The sequence below is a fragment of the Protopterus annectens genome, chromosome 1.part0, assembly GCF_019279795.1.
Source record: "Protopterus annectens isolate FY-2018-M chromosome 1.part0, PAN1.0, whole genome shotgun sequence".
Lineage (NCBI taxonomy): Eukaryota > Metazoa > Chordata > Ceratodontiformes > Protopteridae > Protopterus > Protopterus annectens.
In genome coordinates, this window is record NC_056725.1 from 1,776,876,390 (window position 1) to 1,776,899,392 (window position 23,003).

The 23,003-nt window shown below is 39.1% G+C and overlaps 1 protein-coding gene across 2 annotated transcripts in view; it reads right to left on the reverse strand.

The window, feature by feature from the left end:
* RPS6KA2 (ribosomal protein S6 kinase A2) overlaps positions 1-23,003 on the reverse strand; it is a 2,145,504-nt gene that overhangs the window by 1,007,220 nt on the left and 1,115,281 nt on the right. For both annotated transcript variants that reach the window (XM_044069491.1, XM_044069485.1), the window contains exon 9: positions 13,564-13,634. In XM_044069491.1, the coding sequence (XP_043925426.1) occupies positions 13,564-13,634 (71 nt within the window). The remainder of the gene's footprint in view (positions 1-13,563; positions 13,635-23,003) is intronic.

The following is a 23,003-nucleotide window of genomic DNA, read 5'->3' on the forward strand; positions in this document are numbered from 1 at the left end:
ACCTGTTTAGTGTGCACAGATCTCCTCCCTGACCCATTCAGTGAGTACACATCTTCTACCTGACCCTTTCAGTGTGTACAGATCTTATCCCTATCCCCTTCAGTATGTACCAATCTCCTCCCTGATCCCTTCAATATGCACAGATCTCCTCCCTGACCCCTTCAGTGTGTACAGATCTCCTCTCTGACTTTTGTTACTTCTGGTCTTTCACTACAGAAGTTCATAGGATCATAGTATCATAGGACATTACTAGGCTATCGACCCGGAGGTCATTTTAAGCCTAGCAGCTTCATCCCAGTCTAATACCATAGAAATGCTAGTCAATACCCAAGATATCTTTTAGTGATGACGTCCATGTTGAGGATAATTGTGGGCTCTATTCCTGGTAAGGATGTACAGTGCCCCATCCACTCAGGTTCCTTTTGAACAGTGTCATAGAGGTGCTCCATTTCACATGAACTGGCAGCCTGATTGCAGTTGCTGGGAGATAAATCTGTCCATCCAGCATGTCCTATTTAAGTTGCAGGCCATATTTAGGTCCCTGGGATGGGTATTCCCTAGTCCCGTTTGATTTACAGATATACAGAAAGTTCATTAGATTTGGGTCTTGGATTGCTGTGTAGGCTAGGCATAAGTCTCCCCTAAGAAGTCTATACAATACAGAGTATAGTGACAGGAGTATAGTGACATGGACTTTACTCAGTCTGTGTAAGGCACATGCTGGAGCCCCTTGATCTTCTTTGTTAGAAACCTCTAAGTTCATAGGTTCATAGGTTCATAGATTAGTACTAGGCTAACTGCCCTTGCAAGCCATTGTAAGGCTAGCCAATTATCCCTTGTGAGACTCAAGCCCTGCACCTTGTGTTTGTAAGGCAAACACCTTAACCATTAGGCCACCCTCCCAATGCTCTCTAATTGCTGCAGGTGCTTAGTACAGTACATGCCAAACGGGGTGTTATACTCAATAATGGGCTACATAAATGTCAAATATAGGGGGGGGTTATAACTTCTTTTGATCTTGAAGCAATGCCTTTACTAATCAAGTGTGCTGCATAGAAAATGTTCCTTACTACAGGAGACACATGGTGGTCGAAGTTAAGGTCACAGACAGTGTCGAAATATATAAATGCTCCCAGCAGAGTAAATACCTCTTGGATTATGAGTACTATAATGCTCCGTTTGTATAAAACAAGTTCTGATAGAACCTATTAATCAATTAGACATCTTAAAGGTACGTTCTCAAGTTAAAAACAAAAAGTAAGTTCTAGTATTGTTTTTAACTTGAGAATGTACCTTTAAGAAGTCTAATTGATTAATAGGTTCTAACACGTGATGATTATATAAAGAGATGATTTCCAAAATTTTTTTTGAATACTAACGGTCTGATGAAGCTTTATGTGAAAGTGCTTACCTGATGCATGCAAATTAAAATCAGAACTTGTTTTATACAAACGGAGTATTTCCCATTTTGTACATTTCTTATACTGGACTTGTTGTCGAGCTGTGGTTGCCTCTTAGCTGCTTTATTTGGACTTTTTTGAAGTTAAGGTCACAATGAACTTGTTATTCCAGGTCCTTTACCACTTGATTGGTATTTAGGATAGTGTTGTTGATTTGATAGTGTGAGGGGACATTGTTTGTGCTGAAGGGATTGATGATGCATTTCTTTGCATTCAATTTGAGACTGTGACTAACACACCAGTCATTGGTCTGCAGGAGTCCCTCCTGGAGTATAATGATATAATTTGGGGATTCAGTGATTGCACCTACTTTGCAGTAGTCTGCAAATCTGGTCAGCCACAACCCTTTAGTTTTGACTTGAACTTCTGAGAAGTATATACCAAACAGTAGGAGCCCAGCACTGACCCCTGTGGCACCCCACTGGTAACAGGTCTGCTGGCTGATGTGAAGTCACCCACTTTGATAGTGTGTGTCTGGTTTGTGAGCCAGTTGGCGACCCTTCTTACAACAAAGAGGTCTACATTCAGTTTGCTAAGTTTATTGGTAATGCCTGAATGTGGGATTGTGTCAAAAGCCTTTGCCAGGTTGAGGTATGCTGTGTGCACAGATTTGCCCTTGTCCATGGCCTTGGTCACATTTTCAAAGAAATCCACCAGATTTAACAGGCAAGATCTGCCCTTCAAGAAGCTGAATTGGGTAGGATCCAGGGTTTGGAGGTCATTTATGTCTTTATTTATGAGGTCCATAATGACATGTTCCATGGGGTCTATATTAGATGAATGAATACTTAAAAGGTCATGTATGACATGCTCAACAGCTTTTAAGCGAAAGTTCATTTAAGCAAAACCCCATAATGTCGAAACAAGGAGAGTCATAAAGCTATAGTTGGCCAGCCGTCAGAAAGCCAATGGCTGATGGCTAAAATATACTGTACACCAATACCCCCCTCCAAAAAAAACAAAACAAAAACAAATCAACAAACAAAATAAAGAAGGGGGCTTCGCCCCCCACACCCCCAAGACCCCCCTACTTAAATATACAACTCCGAGATCACACTACAGCGGAGGACTGTCATAACATTACACAGGTTGAACGACGAGACCGCACCACAGTGGAGGACTGTAAGAATGGCTAGACAAGGTGAATGTTCTGATGTCAGCTGTTTGCTTCCTGATGGCTGGTGAACTATAACTTTTCAAAACTCCTTGTTTCAACATTCTTAGGTTTTGCTTAGAAGAATGTTCACTTAAAAGCTGTCGAGCATGTTGTACTCGACATTTTAAGTGTTCGTTCATCTAATAGGGAATCCGTTCCATGACCTTACAGATGAGGCTGGTCAGGTTTATGGGTCTGTAATTCCCCAGGTCTGTCACTAGGCCACCTTTATGGAGGGAAATAACCGTTGCTGTTCTCCATTCCACAGGAACAAAGCCTGTAGGCTATGACTGAAAAGGTTACTTAGTGGTGATGCTAGTTCATGTTTTAGCCTGTTTAGAAGACAAGACAGCCTGGGATGTCGTCTGGTCCCACAGAGGCTGTGTTTTTTGCCTTGTATAAGGCTTTAAGGACCTACTCTTCAAATATATAGCGTGGGGGAGGGGGTTAGGGGGAAGGTTTGTTGCAAGTTTGGAGGGGATAAGGAAGTGAAATTTTCACCAAACCTATCTGCTAGCAGGTTTGCTATCTCTGTGGGGTCAGTGTGTGTAATCCCAGTTTGTTCTTACCAACATTTACTTAACTTTCCTAGGTCAGTTAAGAAAATGTGCCCTTTCACTGCATCCAAAGAAGTTTGTAAGGCAACAAAAACTCACCCTGCTTATCTCCCCCTGACCTTTTTTATTACCACCTCCATTCCCTTTTGGTGTAGTCTGTTTTTTTCATTTTCACCAACATTTGGGCTTTGTCTAACATACAGAAGACAAACTGACATAACTCAGAAATATTACTACTTTTTTTTGTCAGGCAGTATTACATTAATTTATCACCTTGTCCCCTTAAGCAACCCCACAATCTGCTAAGTGATTTACTATGTATGCATATAACATTTTTTATCCAGTCGTCCCACACTCAAGAACACAGTTAGTAGTTTCACTGGTACCCTTCTCCATTAATTATGTACTTCAATTTACTTTCAAGATATCTTGCCATCTTATCACCACACAGCCTCATGATTCTCACAGCTACTATTTCAGTATTTTGCATAAACTCATTTTTAGCTAGTCCTCAAAACATAATTAGATAGTGACTTGTTACAGAGATAGGTCATTTCCCTTTGCCATCCTCCGATTCAGGAACAGTAAGTATCAATCACCCTACAACACCCAGCTGCCAGAGTACTTGATATAATACCTCAAACCATCTCTAACAAATAACTTTGATAAACGCTGCAGCAACAAGCACCCTTATCAGACTCAGTCAGTGGTAGAACACCTCATTTTCAACTTCCAGACTCCTTCTAGCTCAGACACTGCCATCACCCTTCTTGTCCGTCACTTTCCAGAATTCACATCTTCTGCTGACCTCTGCTCCTATAGTCAAACTTTTCCGTTTCCCACAAAAAGAACAAAAGAACAAGAAAGACAAGTGCTGTTTATGGAAACCCCTCTACACCTATCTTTCACTCATCCTTGCTTGTTATACAGCAAGCTGCTTTGTGCAATGCAGCCTCCATCTCCTTTGCCAATTCTCGTCTCATCGCTTGTACTCTGGATTCATACTGAGACTCATATTTTAGCTTCTCCGTTATTTTCATTCCCTCTCTTGTACCTTATCCTGCTTTAAGATAATCCCAGCTCATTGCTGAATTCTTCTAATGCATCTAATCATACCCATTTGCTCTCTTTATTCAGGGATCTCTGCTAAATACTTTAACCAATATACCAGTCCTCAAGCCCCTAAAAGATGGGGTTGTAGCACACAGTGCGTAACTACTGTATGTTGGAGGTGTTCATTGGTCAAATACTAGGCTATCCGTTTGCAGATTATTAGATGCCTAGCGAATTACCAGTGGTCAGAATATGACATTAAGACCTTAACCATTAGGCCAACTCCCCATTTCCACTTGATCTACTCCTGTGTCCTCTTTGCCCCTCCTTTAGGGTTGCCCATTCTTAGATAACTAAGTCTGGCCCCAGTTCCCATCTTCACTGTACTTGCCCAATGTATACATGTCACTCCTTTCCCATTCTTTTTTCATTTCTGGGGCAGCATACTTAACGCCGCCACATGAGCTTTTTCATTCATGGCAATATCTCTGCCACAGAAACTCTCTCCTTCTTCATGCACTTTAAACACAAACCTCCTACCCCTTCATAAGACTGTCAGAACACTGGGGTAGATCATTTTGGCGGAGCCTCCTTCCCCTCCTTCTGTCTTATTTACCCAGTGACTTCATTATTCTACCACCATCTCACATGCAGCTGTGTAAAGTACTCCTTTGACACCTTGATTTTTACCCCATTATACCTTGAGCCTTTTATCTTCCACCTTTTTACAGTAGGTACTGCTTAAATCTGTGAATATACATTTTACAAATCAGATGTCTCATACTTGCCACTATTGCCCTTGTCTCCCCTGCTTAATGTTCTCCATCAGGTTGCACATTTAGGTCAGCTGACTTATTGGCTTTATAGGCCATCTGCAAAACTACAATGCCTGTCAGGTCATTCTCTTCCTCCATTTCCATTAGGTCTATCAGCTTTATAACGCTTTTTAGAATCAGTTTTCAGCATTGCCAGCTTTATTCCCAAGTTTTACAAATGTTTCTTTCAGGGCTGATTTCATTTTTTCCATGTCAAAATGTAGCTCTTGTACTATACCAGACACTATTCATTAGCTGTACTTTCTTTCTTAAGGAAGATTACATCATGAAATATACCACTCAATCTTTATCCAATTCCCAACACATTCCAACCGTCTGCCGTAAGCATTCTCAGCACTTTGCTGAGCTTACTGTCAATTGTACCTCCCATCCTTGAATCTTTTGTTAATCTACTGATACCTGATTTGAGTTTTCTGTTACTTTTACTGAAAAATGGTTCCATAGCATCCAAGCCTAACATAATATAAACTATGCAACCATATTGCTCAATTTTCTTAGCAGCTGTATGAATAATTTTGACCTTAGAATCATAAATGACTTAAATCACAATACCATGAGACTGTGCTATATTATAAGATATTCCTTTCATGTTTAAATATTAAGTTATCAAGGTTCTCAATTCTCAATGATTGGTGAGTAAACAGTAGGGTAATGATATTGGAGTTAGTCAATCTGACCACAATACTTTTTTAATGCTGGGTCACTCTCTAACACCCAACTCATATCTCCAGTGGAATGAATGGTCCAAATAGGCTCTATATCTGGTCAGAAATTAATAGACTTGTAGGTTGCCTGGCTTTAGAGTGAGCATGGCTGATGCCCACATAGAGGAATGAATTGGTTGACTGGGTACAGGTAGTAGAACCACTGTTTTGGTGGAGATTGTGTGGGTGAAACAGAAAAGGATAAATGGGTTAGACATGGAAAAAATCCTAGCCCTGGGAAACTGGTGGACATTAATTAAAATATGTGGAATTTCAAGTGAGTATGAAAGTGAGTGAGACAGGATGGACATAAGTAATCTACTGGCCACATCTGTGTTTCTTTACTTCAGTTTATAAATATACAGAATGTGAGCCTTTAAGTTATAGTGGAGGTATTCACAATGACCATACAAGACGGTAAGTTTTGCATTATGCATTGTGATGTAAATGCCAGCACAATTATTGCTGCTTAGTGACTGTTAAGTGAGCAGCATGTACTGTTTTGGTCATGGTCAGGAAAATGGTCCTTAATTATAGTTCAGCAAAACTGGTGATTCTTACAGGTTAGATAATGACTGCAATGGTGGATTCATGTCACTTTGTAGAATGACATGTCTTTGGTGCAATGGTGGAGTCATGTCACTTTGTAGAATGAGATGTCTTTGACTGACAATACTGTCAAGTTCAATTGATGAAACCACTTTCAACAAACTTCAGTCATCATCCACATCATCATTAAATCCCTTTTTCTCATTGTGTTTTCCAACATGTGGTTAGGGTGTCATGTTAACGGTTGCCATCTATCTTTATCCAGTGCTACATTAAAATAATCAGTAAATCAATGAATGTAGGGAAAGAATGTCTAACTATTGGTTGTATTAGATTAATCTTACGTTCAACCATTTTCTACAGTTTTGAATTAATAACCACGTCTTTGCAAAACTCAAACTTATTAATGATATGGTCATCATTTTGTAACTTTCCACTGTCTAGTAAACTGATACCAGTAAAACAGGTTTTGCCTTTAAATGTACTCATTGTTGTTAAATTAAATGTATTAATACTATTATGAGTGTAGGCAATTGGAAATACAAAGAAAATCCATGCTTTATATTCAGCAAATTCTGAAGATGAAATTTTTATAGAAGGATATTATTATATTAATATAAAAAGAGATAATATAATAATAATAATCATTAACTGGTTTGTTTTTGTTTTCTATAAGATAGTCTTTTACTAACCAATTACATTTATGAGTGGGTATTTTAGTATGATATGATTTGGTTAAACATTGGTGACGGACAGGTTGACAGACGAGATCAGACAGGAGTCCCCGTGGACTATGATGTTTGCAGATGACATTGTGATCTGTAGTGAGTGTAAGGAACAGGTGAAGGAGACCCTGAAGAGATGGATATATGCTCTAGAGAGAAGAGGAATGAAGGTCAGCAGGACTAAGACAGAATATATGTGTGTGAATGAGAGGGAGGACAGAGGAATGGTGAGGATGCAGAGAGTAGAGGTGGCAAAGGTGAATGAGTTTAAGTACTTGGGATCAAAGGTTCAGAGTAATGGTGAGTGTGGAAGAGAGGTGAAGAAGAGAGTACAGGCAGGATGGAGTGGGTGGAGAAGAGTGTCAGGAGTGATTTGTGACAGACGAGTACCAGTAAGAGTGAAAGGGAAGGTCTACAAGAGGGTAGTGAGACCAGCTATGTTATATGGGTTGGAGACAGTGGCATTGACAAAAAGGCAGGAGTCAGAGTTTGACGTGGCAGAGTTGAAGATGTTAAGATTTGCACTGGGTGTGACGAGGATGGACAGGATTAGGAATAAGTATATTAGAGGGTCAGCCCAGGTTGGAAGGTTTGGAGACAAGCCAGAGAGGCAAGATTACGTTGGTTTGGACATGTGCTGAGAAGGGATGCAGAGTATATTGGGAAAAAAGATGCTAAGGATGAAGCTGCCAGGTAACAGGAAAAGAGGAAGGCCTAAGATAAGGTTTATGGATGTGGTGAGAGAGGACATGCAGGCGGTTGGTGTGACAGAGCATGATACAGAGGACAGGAAGAAATGGAAACAGTTGATCTGCTGTGGCGACCCCTAACGGGAGCAGCTGAAAGAAGAAGAAGACAATGGGATTTATACCAAATACCTCCATTTGGCATTATAATTGTTACTTAACCAAGAAATTATTGTCTTAATAATTGAGAATAAGGAATATAATTCTAAATCTTGAAGACCAATACCACCTTATGTCCAATCTCTAATGTGATGGTTTAAAGCCAATCTAGGCCTATTCCTACATACAGTGCTACAGTAGGAGGTTCTGCACTCCTGAGTATGGTGTTCTTCATATGAGACATTAAACTAAAGTTCTATCTGCTTCGAGTAGCTCATTTGGATGAAAGAGATCCCACAGCACTTACCAAAAACAAGTAAAGTTCCCTGGCACTATGACCAAATTTCTTCTAGTACTATAAATTTCACCTTTGGTCTCCGCTGAAAAGAGGCTACAAGCCTACTGGGACTAACTCAGTCAACAAAGACTGGATATATGGATAGCTAGCTAACTAGATAGATAGACAGATAGATACGTTTCTCTTCCATTTTCTTGGATTTTCATAGAGGCATTTGTCAGCTCCCTATTGAAATGTTGTCATTTGAAAAAAACGACCACAAACCCAGGAGAATAGCAAATCTTGAACATTGCTCTTCTCCTTTTAACTTTTTTTTTTGCAGGAGGCAAGCCCCTCTATACCCTCAGGTGTGGGGAAGGGCAAGCCCACCACATCCCCCGAACTTATAAATACCAACTCTGAGACCGCCATATCTCAGAGAAAAGGGAATATTCCAGGAAATGGCCATGTCAGAGTTACTATGCTAAAATCTGATTTTTGTGGCCATTCAGACTTCATGGTTTGGGACTCAATCTAGTGAGTCCTGACATTTCAAATGGTTACTGGTTTATCATTTATGTGTCAGTAAAAGTGATTTGTCATGGCTGTTTTATTGTGCAAGGTATCCTTCTGTGGTTTTGCTATAATCGTTTTCATGGTTTGCAATCAATTTCCTTTCTTCTGTTATTTTTCATTCTGTGATGCTCCACCTCCTTGTAATTCTCTGTGGAATGCCCTCTGACCCTTAATGTCATGTAAGGGATTCCACTAAAGCTGTTAGTTCAGTGCATGAAAGTGATTTTGAGGACTGGGGGGGCATCCTTTACTGATAGCTGTGATGTCCAAGTTTTTCATTAAACCTCTGATGTTACATTTTTAAATCCTTCTAAGGATGACCCTTATTTAAGTTAACATGGCAGCAATGCTGATGAGGTTGTGTGGCTTCCTCCATAACGTAGTGAAATATGTTTAGGAAATCTCAAGAAACATGGGTCCTGTTGGGTGTAGTGAATTTCTTTGCTGCCGGTCACTATATATATATATATATATATATATATATATATATATATATATATATATATATATATATATATATATATATATATATATATATAAATATATATCCTTATTTTATATTTATATACTTTCATTTTGTGGTCATACATAGTATTATCATTATTGATTCACAGCTGTGCATAGTTGCTTTTGTTAATGTTTTAAGTGGCAGCAGTATGTGTGGGTAAAGTGTTTTTGTTTGGCATGTAGGGGAGAAGTTAGTAAATGGTATGGATCTGTTTGAAAATTAACCATGGATATGAAATTAGAAACAAGCACTGTAATGATCTACAACAAAGATGTGTCTCACGCATTGTTACTCACCAACCAGACATGTGGAGACACAGACACACACACATACACACACATACACACACACACACACACACACACACACACACACACACACACACACACACACACACACACACTCACACACACACACACACACACACACACACACACAATGTAATGGAATTCAGTGCATTATTTAAATTCTCTGTATGCAATGTGAACTGTTTTATTTTTCATTTCTGGTGCAAATCTAGTATGAAACTGTGAGACAGATATGTAGTGCAGTTTATGAGGGAACAGTTTATTCTTGAAACTATTTGGAGGGTGCTAGGGGATGGAATAATATAAGTGTTTGAAGTAGATCATGGAGACAGACTGCGATATGCATATAGGGGTCATGTATGAAATATACAGTCAGGGGCATTTTACAATAATGTGGACAGTTGAGAGATATGCACAGCACAACTAACATCATTATCTTCTCTTAGACACCTAAAAATAATGCATAAATGAGTAACTATTTCCACAGAAACAAAACACACTATTCAGGCTGTTTTTAAAATCAGTCTGCGCCAAGCATGAGGTTGCTGATGGTACAACACACAGATAAACATATTTTACCACTGAATACACTTAATGGCAATGTCTTGAAAAGTACTGCTGTATTGTTTGTTTGTGTCTTTCGGCTTTTCCCGGTTAGGGGTCGCCACAGCGGAAATCCAGTCCACTAATGATTGGCAGCTGATTTTTACATACCAGCTTGCCAGGCCTGACGCACAACCTTCAACGAAGGTACGCTCATTCACGCATGTCTCCACGCAGAAGATGCTCTAACTGAGAATCGAACTGGACAGCGTCTTACTGTGAGGCGACAACGCTACTGCAGCACCACCACTGCTGTATAAAATAATAAAACACCTTGTGCAATACTAATTAGATTAATAACTAAATGGGACTGCATTTACATTGTTTTTATCCTTTCAGAGTTGTACATTCTACTGAAGGGGTTGTTTAGGGAAATGTTTCATTTTGGTGTTTGTGCATACAAACTTGGACAGACTACTGAAGACGTCACTTGAGGAAATGATTCATTTTGATGTCATTGGAGTGCTTATGCATACATGGACATACAGACAGACTACTGAAGGGGACACTTGGGGAAATGCTTCATTTTAGGGTATATATCAGTCCGTCAAAACGCCTGAATATCGAATACCAGATGTTAGAACTGTAAAGTTCGAACACTGGTAATCGCGAAGCAGCGGCACACTGAATTCTTTCCCAGGGATAGAATTTGGTGGGCTGTTTCTGTGGCTTCGCGAGTATCAGGACTTTGGTGGGAAGTTACAGGTCGGGTTGAGGTAAGTGTGCGAATGTGTGGATGTTAAGGTTAGGGCGCAGGTTAGGTGAGTTAGGGTTAGGGCGCAGGTGAGGTGGGTGTGCGATAGTGAAAGACTTTAGGGTTAGGGCGGGATAGGTGAGTTAGGGTTAGGCAGCGGGTAAGGTGAGTGTGTGGTAGTTACGGACCTTAGAGTTAGGGTTGGGTTAAGGTAAGTGGATAGCTAGTAGTGTATGTATGGTTTAATGTAGGGTTTTGTGAAGTGTATGTGTGTGGATTATGTATTTTCATGTGCTTGTGTTGTGTGTATGTTTGTTGGAACAGCGAATTTTTTTCCCTGGGAAAAAATTTGCTGTTTTGAGTGTTCGAAGTTGTGGTGTTTTGGGTGAAATGGTTCGATATTAGAACATTCAAAGTAGTAATACTTTGATATCCTAATATAGACCCATCATTTTATAGTCAGTCAAGTGCTTGCCCATATTTGGGCATACTACTGAAGGGGTCACTTTGGGAAGTATTTCATTTTGGTGTCACTGAAGTGTTTGTGCATACATGAACAAACTACTGAAAGGATGCAGGACATTTAGAGAGAAAAGCTAACAATGCAGCCTACACTACTTGATAGGCAGCACTGCAGCAAAGCTAAGCATAATTTTAATGAACATTACCCTTGGTTTTAAAACAAGATTATAGTAAGTCCTTCCACTATGACTCATGGAAGATTAAACCCCTTGATGATCAGGTTCAATGAAATGTAATTATTTATGTGGGGGAAGGGCTACCGTGCCTTCTCACTGTGGGTGTGAGCAGCACACACCCTCCAGACTAATATTACTAGTTTCTTCTTAGTAACTGAAAAAAGTAACACATGTCCCTGCCTCTCATGAAAGTATTCTCAGAGGGCATACCTCTCAACCTCTTAGCACAAGAAATCTGGACAAAGCCTAAAATAATAGGGTCAAAGGCCAACAAATAAGGACAAGTTTTAAATCGTTCTTACAAAGTTTAAACTTAGCTGCTAGAATAACAGGATTTGTATTAGTGTGCCTTTTCTGAAGGAAATGAAGTCTGAAACACAAACGTATGTCATTATTTAATGAGCTGAATCCTCACTGATTTGCCAGAAAAAAATGCAAATTTATGAGGTGAAAATCTGGACATTCAGCAAAAATCTGGGCAGTTGAGAGGTCTGAACAGAGGTCAGGGCTAAATATTCAGCATATGTTGCTTAATATTCTGAAAGTCTGTTTGTTGTCTAGGTGAACTAAGGAGAAAAATCAATCAAAAATGGCTTTGCCCAATCAAAAATGAGGCCTCACTGTACTCTGTAATCTTAATAGGCTCTTGAAGTCTCCATTAGAGTACCTTGAAATAATCGTGATTACTGCAGATTTTGTGCTGTCCAAAGTATTATACTGTACACCTGAGCCAGAGAATGGTGTAGGGCTTTGGAAACCTTCCTTCTTCCTTTGGTATTTAAGCAGCTGAAAAGTGTCATAAAGTAGGGCAGGTACATGAAATGCAGGCATCTATATTAGATGATCAAACTTTTAAAAGTTCGAACATCATATGGTCGACACCATATGATCGGACTTTTAAAAGTTCGAAAATCTAAAAAAAAAAAAAAATGAACCACAGGAAAAAAACCTACCTGAAAGTTTTAAGCAGGGGAGCTTGCCCCCCTGCATCCCCCACTCTTTAAATATACCACCTCTGAGATCAAACTACAGTGCAGGAAAGGGAAATCTTCCCATTCCACACTGTATGGAGATCTCTGTTGAAACGTTCAAACTTTTAAAAGTTTGATCATATGGTGTCAACCATATGACGTTCGAACTTTTGAAAAGTTTGACAATGCAATATAGACCAGTAATGCAGTACACAATTAGTTATTGGATCTGATACTTAGAATCATTACTAGGTTTTTATAAAATGTGTGTTATAATTAAAATGAAGCGAACTTTAGCTGAGACACTTCCTTTACTGATGACTAGCATGTGAATTGGATGCATACTTATCATGGTTTTATTTTGTGCAGTGACAAAATAATTGTGTGTGTGTGTGTGTGTGTGTGTGTGTGTGTGTGTGTGTGTACCTGCACTGTAGAAAAATTTAGGCAGCAAACATGACAAAATTTCTTAAGGAATAGTTGATTGTACTTAAACAAACATAAAGGTAGGCAGAGTTAATCAAAATAGAAGCTTAAAATGTAGCAACAATGGTCTCAGTATATGACTCAATTACAAGTGTACAAATATACTCTGTGAAACACACACCACTAAAAATATTAGGTTTCAACCTACTAAATCAAACCCTGTCCCCAAAAGTTCTTTCTTTAACTTTTTTCAACCCCATACCCCTGCTAATTATATATATCAACTGTGATATTGCAAAACAGTTCAGAAAGGGAAAATGTTCTTTCTGTGCTATACCATGACCTTCCATGAAGTAATGCTGGCATGCTGCAGTCAAAGCTATCTTTATAGCTCATGTGACATTAAGAATATTTGATCAAATGAACATACAAACAACACACTGCTCATATATACACACACACATATATATATATATATATATATATATATATATATATACATACATACAGAGAGAAAGATCGACTTTGTTACTGTGACAGTAATTGTTCCCACCCAATTAACTGTTTAACAAATGCTAAATAAAATTATAATAACAGAATAAAATAACAGTACTTACTTTAGAATAAGGGCCATTGTTTCTTTTCTGTCTTTCCCTTGAAAAGGCAGAGAACCTGTCAGCATCTCAAACTGGTGACAAAAACAAAATAAAAACAAGAGAGATGAATCAGATAAATCGGATAGCAAGTATCAGTGCAACAACAGATGAAGCATTGTTAAGGAAGTCATATCATCTATGGACACACACACACACACACACACACACACACACACACACACACACACACACACGCACACGCACACGCACGCATGCACACACGCACATACGCGCGCACACACACACACACACACACACACACACACACACACACACACACACACACACACACACACACACACGATAAATCATGTACATTGATCAGTAGTGAAGATTAATTCCCTAGTATAAAACACAGAACTAAGACATAAAGTTTAACTCTCTTATTGTTCCAGTACAAATAATCTAACGTAGAGATGCTCTGTCAACAGAACCTAACTGGACAACATCAGTGGTACTTTGACAGTGCAGCAGATTTCTTTGTAGCCCTTCTGCTAGAACCCAACCACTGTCCATCTTCACTCTTTTGATATTGAAGAGTTTGAGAACTTCTGTCCTGTTCTTTTCAGTTGTTCAGGATAGAGTTTAGAAGTGTGGACTAGGTTTCCTGAGATGCATGCTCAGATAATTATCCTTTCACAAATGTCATCATTATTTTCTTGCTTTATATAAGTACATTCCACCTTATTCAAATCATGTGTCCATAGTAGTTTGGCACAAGCTTTGATACAGACCCAAAAATGCCTAAACCCAGATTTTTGCTCCTTCCGGTACACTTCATTCTCTGGTTGTGTTCATTTCCTGTCCATGCTATTCCTTGCTTTTAGTTGCAGCAGTAGGACCAGGACATTTTTTAAGACACAACCACAAAGAAGCATAAGCTATCTACTTCCTTTATTTCTCAAGACCCAGACACAGAGAAACATAAATTGTCTTCTTCCACTGTTTCTGAAATACCTGCAAAATAAAAATGTAAAACTAACAGACCATTTTCTTGGATGTCAGGTTTAAGAGTTTCATCCAGACATGAGTGAGCAGGAGTGTTCCTTGTTCCTGTATTCTTCTTCTTCTATGGATGAAACATTAAGAGGCATCCTTACGGCCACAGAAGAGAAGGACAATGGACATTGCATTTTCTTCTTTCTACTCTGTGCTCTCAGGAGCAGAAATAAAGGTTCTTAAACAGACTGCCTGGGTTATACCCCTGTAATGGATGCCTTTATGGCCCTTACAACTCACAGGTGGGAGCATGCTATTTTGGTCATGCCTTGAACAACACAAGGCTTTGTGTCTGTTTTGGCTGTCCAAAGAGTTTGCATTGTAGGTGGAGAATACTCTTCCAGGTCAGACAGTGGCAGCACCAGCCCAGAAGCAAAGCCTTTCAGCTCCGTTCCAGGTAATATATCCCCTATTCTGACTATGAGGAAGCTCATGGGTGCTCACTCAGAAGGTGTTGCTTTGCTTTCCACCAGCGTGCTTATTCAGTATGGGATGCTTTTCCTGACTGACCAATAGAAAATTCAGTAGTTTATTTTTATTGATACCAAAAATGGAGACAAGTTCTCAGGATGTTGTGGCAACTACCTGACCCAAGACTCTTTTGTAGGCTTATCACCCATTGCCTCAATCTCCAGTTTTATCAACAGGGCAGAAGGAAATCAGAATAACTAACACTGATAGCCCCCATTCTAGCTGAGAGAGACATGGTTTTGTTTTCCAGTGCTATTACATCACTTCATCTATCCACAAATGTTTCTCCCCTTAAAGAAATTTGTGCTGTTTCTTTTTAACTGCATGGTGTCTGTCAGTCAGCTAGAGTTTCTGGACTTCAGTGTTAAGTGTATTGTTTTCTGAAATCACCTCTCAAAATGTCAATACAGAAAACCTAGTTGAGAAATGGAAGGGGTGTTCTTCTGGATGTGTGGGGGTAGCTCCAATAAAAGTATTTCTATCTCCTGTACTTGATTATCTTTTGGATTTATTTAGGTTGGAGCTCAGCTATTCCATTCTCAATGTGCAGTTGATGGTCATTTCCAATTTTGATGAAAGGACAGGTCATTAGTGCATGATGCTCTTCAAGCTTTGCAAAGCTTTCCGTCATCGTATCTTTCGAATTTGCTCCCCATTACAGAAACAGCAATCCATGGGACCTCATTTTCATGTTGGGAAAGTTAACTTTACCTCTGTTCAAACCAGCACATGGTGATACTATAATTATATTACAGAAAACTGTATGCTTACTAGTGATAATTTTATATATGGGTATCTCTGAACTATATGAATTTTAGTGTAACTCTTCATAAGGCTAGGGTGACCTTTCATACCAGTCCATTATTTGTTTCTAAAAGGACCTCTATGGTGAGCCATCAATAAAATTATAGTAATATAATTTACATTATTATAAATATATATATATATATATATATATATATATATATATATATATATATATATATATATATATATATATATATGTGTATGTGTATATATATATATATATATATATATAGTTCCACTTTATAATCTTGAAATACTGAAATTTTGAATTTTAGTATCCCAAGACCATAAAGTCGAATGTTCCAAATTCTGAAACCCCAAAACTGCGAAACACAAAATCACAAACATATACACACCATACACCACACAACACATACATCCTGCAACCCACACTACAACAAACCAACAAACAAAACACACACAAACACAAAAACACAAACCAACAAACCAACAAACCTACACTACATATAAAAGGGGGAACAAGCCCCCTGCACCCCCATGTGGGGGGGCTGTGCCCCCAAACCTCCAACTTATATATACTAACTCCAAGATCGCACCAAACAAAAAAAGACAGCAAACTCACCACTACACACTCTACAGTACCCGCCACACACACATCACAAATATATGAACACCACCACTTTCAACACTTAAACATTCATACTTTTACTTGCCTACCCTAACCCACGCATAAAACTTCCAAACACACTCACATACACTCAAACACATACCTAAAACCCAACAAAATGCCCACTTACCTTACATACCAGCTAAATACACACACTGCACGATACATCCTACACACAGTACATTCAGCGTCAAATACCGGAACATCTTAACCGCGAATCTGACATTTCCGGATTCGCGCTTATAGAGTTTCGGGATTTTAAAAATTCCACTTTATGGTCTCGAGATACTGAAATTCGAAATTTCAGTATTTCTAGATTATAAAGTGGGACCTGCTCCAGTTGTACAGCAAATGAAAAGCTACATTGCAGAACATCTACACTGCAAAACATCTACACTGCTGAAGGACAATCAGTTGTTTGGATCTTCTGTTAAGGGCAAAGCAGACAGAAATATAATTTCCTAGTGTCTCTCCAAATGACTTGTAAAATTGTAGAGATGGTTTTGCTGTGGCCTAAGTGGAAATTCCATATCTGAAAAACTAATATTAATATTGTCTTTCAGCAGGAATAAAAGGGTGACCACTTGGGTGATAGGGTTATGCAGAATGGAATTTCTTGTCAAATTACTTAAGACACAGACACGAGTTAGCATAAATACTACAGTAGTAGATGTTAATTTTTAAAGACAGAAGGCCATTTGTATATTTAGGAATAGGTCGTTTCTTTAAAGTGACATTTGAAAGTTTTGCATTGTTAGAATGAGTTACTGGTGAAGTTGAAAAATGGACAGTAGTAGATCCAGGGAATAACTATTTATTTCTGAACTTTGGCAAACAACCAAAGGGAGAAAAAAAAGAAATAACTGTCAGTTCAGAACTTCAGATATGGGTGACTATGAATTAAAGACTTTTCATGTACTGTATTACATACAGTAGATGTACAGTAACTCTAGAAAATGTATTAATATAACTGGCTGCTACATACCTCCTGGAAACAACTCACTTATCCTGGAGACCCTACTTGATTGGGCTTCTGAATTCCTCCAACATGAAACCATCATATTGGAGGACTTCAACACTGACTGGTCAACCTGTGACTCAAGTTCCCTCACAAACTTCACCAACCTCCATGGATATTCTCAGCTTATCCACTCCCCCACGAGAACTGACAAAAACTCCAACAGACAATCAATAATTGATTGGATTCTGACAAACAGGCCAACCCTTATATGTCATTCAGGCTGCCTCCCTGACAGCATGAGTGACCACTTACCTACATATATAATTAGACATTGCACCAACCACGAAGAGCCCACTACTTATCATGTAATATGAAACAAGAAAAACATCAATCCATCTAGCTTCAACATAGCACTACAAGGATGTAACTGGACTCCTCGCAGGATCCTTAACCTTGACAATGCAGTTCAATACTTCAACTCTAACTTCTAAGACATCTTAAACTCCCAGGCCTCTCCCAGAAAAAATTAGAGTCAAAGCCAACTACTCCCCATGGTTGGACAAAAAGACCAGATCTATGATGAAATCTAGAGAGAAAGCCTGGGCACTCTGGCATAAAACTGGATCCCATATATATAAGCAGGCATATCTAGAACTGCGCAACAAGGCAAAGGAAAATGTCAAAAAAGACAAAATCAACTACTATCACAATATACAAACAGAATATCAAAATAACCCCAAAATATTCTCGGTCTGCCATTAACAGCATACTCCTTCCTGGAAAATCAGGTACTCTCCTTCCAAAAACAACTGACACCCCACACTCATTATTGCCACCCATTTCAACAAATTCATCACTGAATCCATTCTCACTCTAGCTAACTCACAAAGCTGCAATCCTCCAACCTTCCACCTGACAACAATACTAACAACAATGGCTTTACTCTACATCCTGTCTGTACTGGCTCTATTAAAAAGCTCATTATGAAACTTAAACCTACCACCCTAGCTGCTGACAAACTCCCTGCTGAATTTTTAAAAATAGCAGCTGATGCTATTGCATACCCCGTATCTATTCTTATCAACCATTCAGTTTCTGAAAACCTAGTCCCTGTAATATGGAAAACTTCTTCTATCATCCCTCTCCACAAAGGGGGTAACTCAAAAGAGTTAACTAACTATTGGCCAATAGCAATACTCTCAACACTGTCCAAAATACTAGAGAGGTGTGTACACACCCAACTCGTGAATTACCTTAACACCCACAACCTCCTCACAAACACTCAACATGGTTTTAGACCTTATAACAGCACTACAACAGACCTCATGTCATTCTGTAAAACAGTAAACAGCCACCAGAACAATGGTAACTATGTCTCTGCTATCTTTCTGGATCTCTCTAAAGCATTTGATATGGTTAACCACAACAAACTCATTAATTCCCTCTCAGAACTTAATCTTAGTAAACCCAACATCACATGGTTTCAAAGCTACTTGTCTGGTAGGCAATAAGCAGTACAGTGGAGACAAGAACTCTCTCCTCTATTACCAGTCACACTGGATGTTGCTCAGGGCTCTATCCAGGGTCCTTTACTTTTCCCCATTTTCACTAATAACCTTTATACGTCTACTCTACATGCTTCACTCATCCAATATGCTGATGACTCTACACTAATCTGCACCTCTCCCTCCCTTCAAGAACTCCACTTACAAACACAGGCCTCTTTCCTTTCTGTGGAAGAATGACTTACTAAATCTCAGCAAATACTAAATCCCAACAAAACCAAACATATCATATTCCACCCTACTAACCACTCCACTTCCATACCCACTTTTTCTATCACCTCTAACAATAAGACAACTATCTCTCCAATTACTCACACCAAACTCCTGGGAATTAAAATAGACTGCTAGATGAAATTTGACATTCACATTTCACTCACCATAAAGAAAGTTCATAAAAAATTGGGGACACTATATAGAAATAAACAATTTCTCACAAACACCACCAGGGCTAAAATAGCACAAAGATATCTCCTCTCCATACTTCTTTATACCGCCCCTATTCTCACCAATTTTAGAAAATCAGACATCTAAACTTGACGCCTGCTACAATAAAACTGCAAGGTTTGCCAGCAATAGTCCACATCAAACACACCACTGCTCACCCCTTAAAAGTTCAACTGGCTTGAATTTCCCCATCTTCTCTTTTATAACCAGCTTATAACGCATAAGATTCTCTACTACTCTGATAAAACCCCTGCATTACAAAATGTAATACTCCAGTGCTAGAGTCTTACTCTCCAGCAATAAACCTCTCTTTCAAGTCCCTAAACCCAACAACTCTACAGGAGCCTCTCTATATTCTAATTTTATAGCCAAGATATGGAACACTCTGCCTACTAATATTTCAGCCACAATATCTCTATTCCAGTTTAGGAAGGCTCTAAAAGCATACCTCCAAACTAACTGGATCTGCAACTGTGACTCCCCAGGCTAGTCTAACTCCATCTTCTTTCAACAACCTTATCCTCAGGCATCCTGGCTTCATTTGATGCAATTTTTTTTTCTGCTTGATGTACTGTTTTTTTCTGTTGACATCCTAGTTTTATTTGATGCAAGCTGTATAAAGTTATATTTGAGAGGGAGGATAGAGGAATGGTGAGGATACAGGGAGTAGAGGTGGGGAAGGTGGATGAGTTTAAGTGCTTGGGATCAACAGTTCAGAGTAATGGTGAGTGTGGAAGAGAGGTGAAGTAGAGAGTACAGGCAGGATGGAGTGGATGGAGAAGAGTTTCAGGAGTGATTTGTGACAGAAAAGTACCAGTAAGAGTGAAAGGGAAGGTCTACAAGAGGGTAGTGAGACCAACTATGTTATATGGGTTGGAGACAGTGGCATTGACAAAAAGGCAGGAGTCAGAGCTTGACGTGGCAGAGTTGAAGATGTTAAGATTTGCACTGGGTGTGACGAGGATGGACAGGATCAGGAAGAAGTATATTAGAGGGTCAGCTCAGGTTGGAAGATTTGCAGACAAAGTCAGAGAGGCAAGATTACATTGGTTTGGACATGTGCTGAGGAGGGATGCAGAGTATATTGGGAAAAAGATGCTAAGGATGAAGCTGCCAGGTAACAGGAAAAGAGGAAGGTCTAAGATAAAGTTTATGGATAAGGTGAGAGAGGACATGCAGGTGGTTGGTGTGACAGAGCAAGATGTAGAGGACAGGAAGAAATGGAAACAGTTGATCTGCTGTGGTGACTCCTAATGGGAGCAGCCGAAAGAAGAGCTACAAAAGTTATATTTCTGTAACTCTGAAAATGGACAGTATTATACATGTGAAATGTAGAGCTTTTTTTCCCCTGGCCATCTGCTGAAAAAGGACTTGTGTCCAGTCAGACTTTCCTGGTAAGCAAATGTAAAATAAATAAATAAATACAGTAAGAATAGAAAGAAAATATATTATGATAGAAATGTTTGGGCTGGGGGTTGGGAGGTGTTGCTATCAATGAATGCTAATGAAAGTAAACTTCAATGTATATAGAACACAATGCTTTTGAATGGGAAAAGTAGCTTTGCTACATACTGAGGTCAACTAAAACATGATACTTTTGTGGTGATGACACTCACTTGGTACAAGACTGTCTCAAAAGGAAATGTGGACAATGTGGGGAAAGGGGACATTTAGCAGAAAATTAAAGCGAATATGCAGGAAGTGTAAAGAGGTTGGTCGCTTCTGGTTTGACTCTCCCATATTGGAGAATGACAGAAGAAGAGGAAAGTTTAGCAGAAAAATAAACAAAAGAGAGCGTTGTAATAAAAGATATTACAATCAAACTTGGTATGGGAAGAAAATGAAGAACATTTACAAACTTCTGAGGAAGAGTTACTTCAAGAACATGCCTTTCAGATTAAGGAAAAGAGAAATTTATGCCACTACAATGCAAAGAAGACTATATACAGCTAGAGGGGAAGAAAGGGTAAAGCGTGATGAAGAATGAACTGGAGAATCAGCCTTAAGATAAGAAAGTTTCAAAAAGGAAAAGGATAACAGGAGTTTTAGCATTAAATGTAAGTAGTATTAGAAATGATAAAAGAGGTTCTCTGGTGGTTGAGTAGTGTAAGAAATGAAGGCTGGATGTGGTACGGCTGCTGGATACTTGACGTAACTGACATACCTTACCATTATAAGGATAAGAGGATACAAATGCAAAGCATCATGTATTCTGATTCTGCTTTCAGCAGTACTGGACTAAAGCAAGGGGTCCATCAGTGCAATCTGCAATGGCCAAGGGAGCAGAAGCATGCATGCCCTCCTTTTAGAAATAGCCAATGGGGTATCACAAACGGGGCATGGTAACTTCATGAAACAAAGTAATTCATGAAAACAGAGAGAGAAAGAAAGAGATATGAACAAACAGAGAGAGTCACATGCAGTGACAGACGTCTAGTGCACTAGCTTTGAGGAAAAATAAAGTCACAAGAACCAGCCACACAGCAAATTCTAGCAAATACTGAAGCCTAATATTACTGCACATATATATCATAATACAACATTTTATGGCATAATATGCAGGCCCTAATGCCACATGAAAAATATTAAGAGCATGGGATTCTAAAGAATTTATTATTAAAGTTGTATAGACCTAGTCAACAGAGCCACATACATGCTTCACTTTTTTGATACCTATGTGTAAATTTTGAGCCAACAGATCAAAAAAGTCTTTGCACAGCAGATAACACCTGACAGCCTTTTTATGGAAGACCTCTTAGAAGTAAAAACCAAAACAGCAAAAAATTAAGAAGACCTCCAAAGCAGTAGGTTTTGCATCCCTTTTTTTCTTTCTCAATGCCTGTCAGCCACATATTGACCCATTTGTTTCCCTATGGGGTGAGAGCCAGTCATGATAGGCCATCACCAAGGCAACCACCAGGGTTTTTCTGTTTTTCCCTGTGCTATTATATGGCAGCTCAACTGTGCTTGCAGATGTGAGGGCCTGTTATGCTTTCATCTGTGAGGGTACATGTTTCTGCAGATGCCCACTGAAGTCTGGATGCAGCTTGATAAAGCCAAATACATGTTCCTGGTACATACAGTGTATGCAGTGCACCCCTTTCTCTGTCCAATAGTTGCAGACATTGCAGTGGACTTCCTCTGTCTCCCCAGAATGGGTGAGCCAGCACTCTCTGCTTTCATACACTCTCTCTCTCTTCAGCTCCTCCAGTACTCAGGGCACAAGCTGTTTCACATACATATACATATAATTAAAAAAAAATAAAAAAATATTTCCCTTTCACTAAGATGTGATGATTGCATAGCTGGTTATAGAAAGCTTACACAGTGTGCTGGAGCTGAGAAACTGGTGTTTTATTCTGATTGCTTTTCGAGAAAGCTGAGTGGGACATGTATGTTTGATGACATATAATTTCTTAAATTAGTATGTAAAAACTCTCCCAGGACCTTTTCAAAAACTGCATGTTATTTTGGTACATGGTCTGCACCTTGGTGTCTGATATTTTGGGGTATCACTTGCATATCA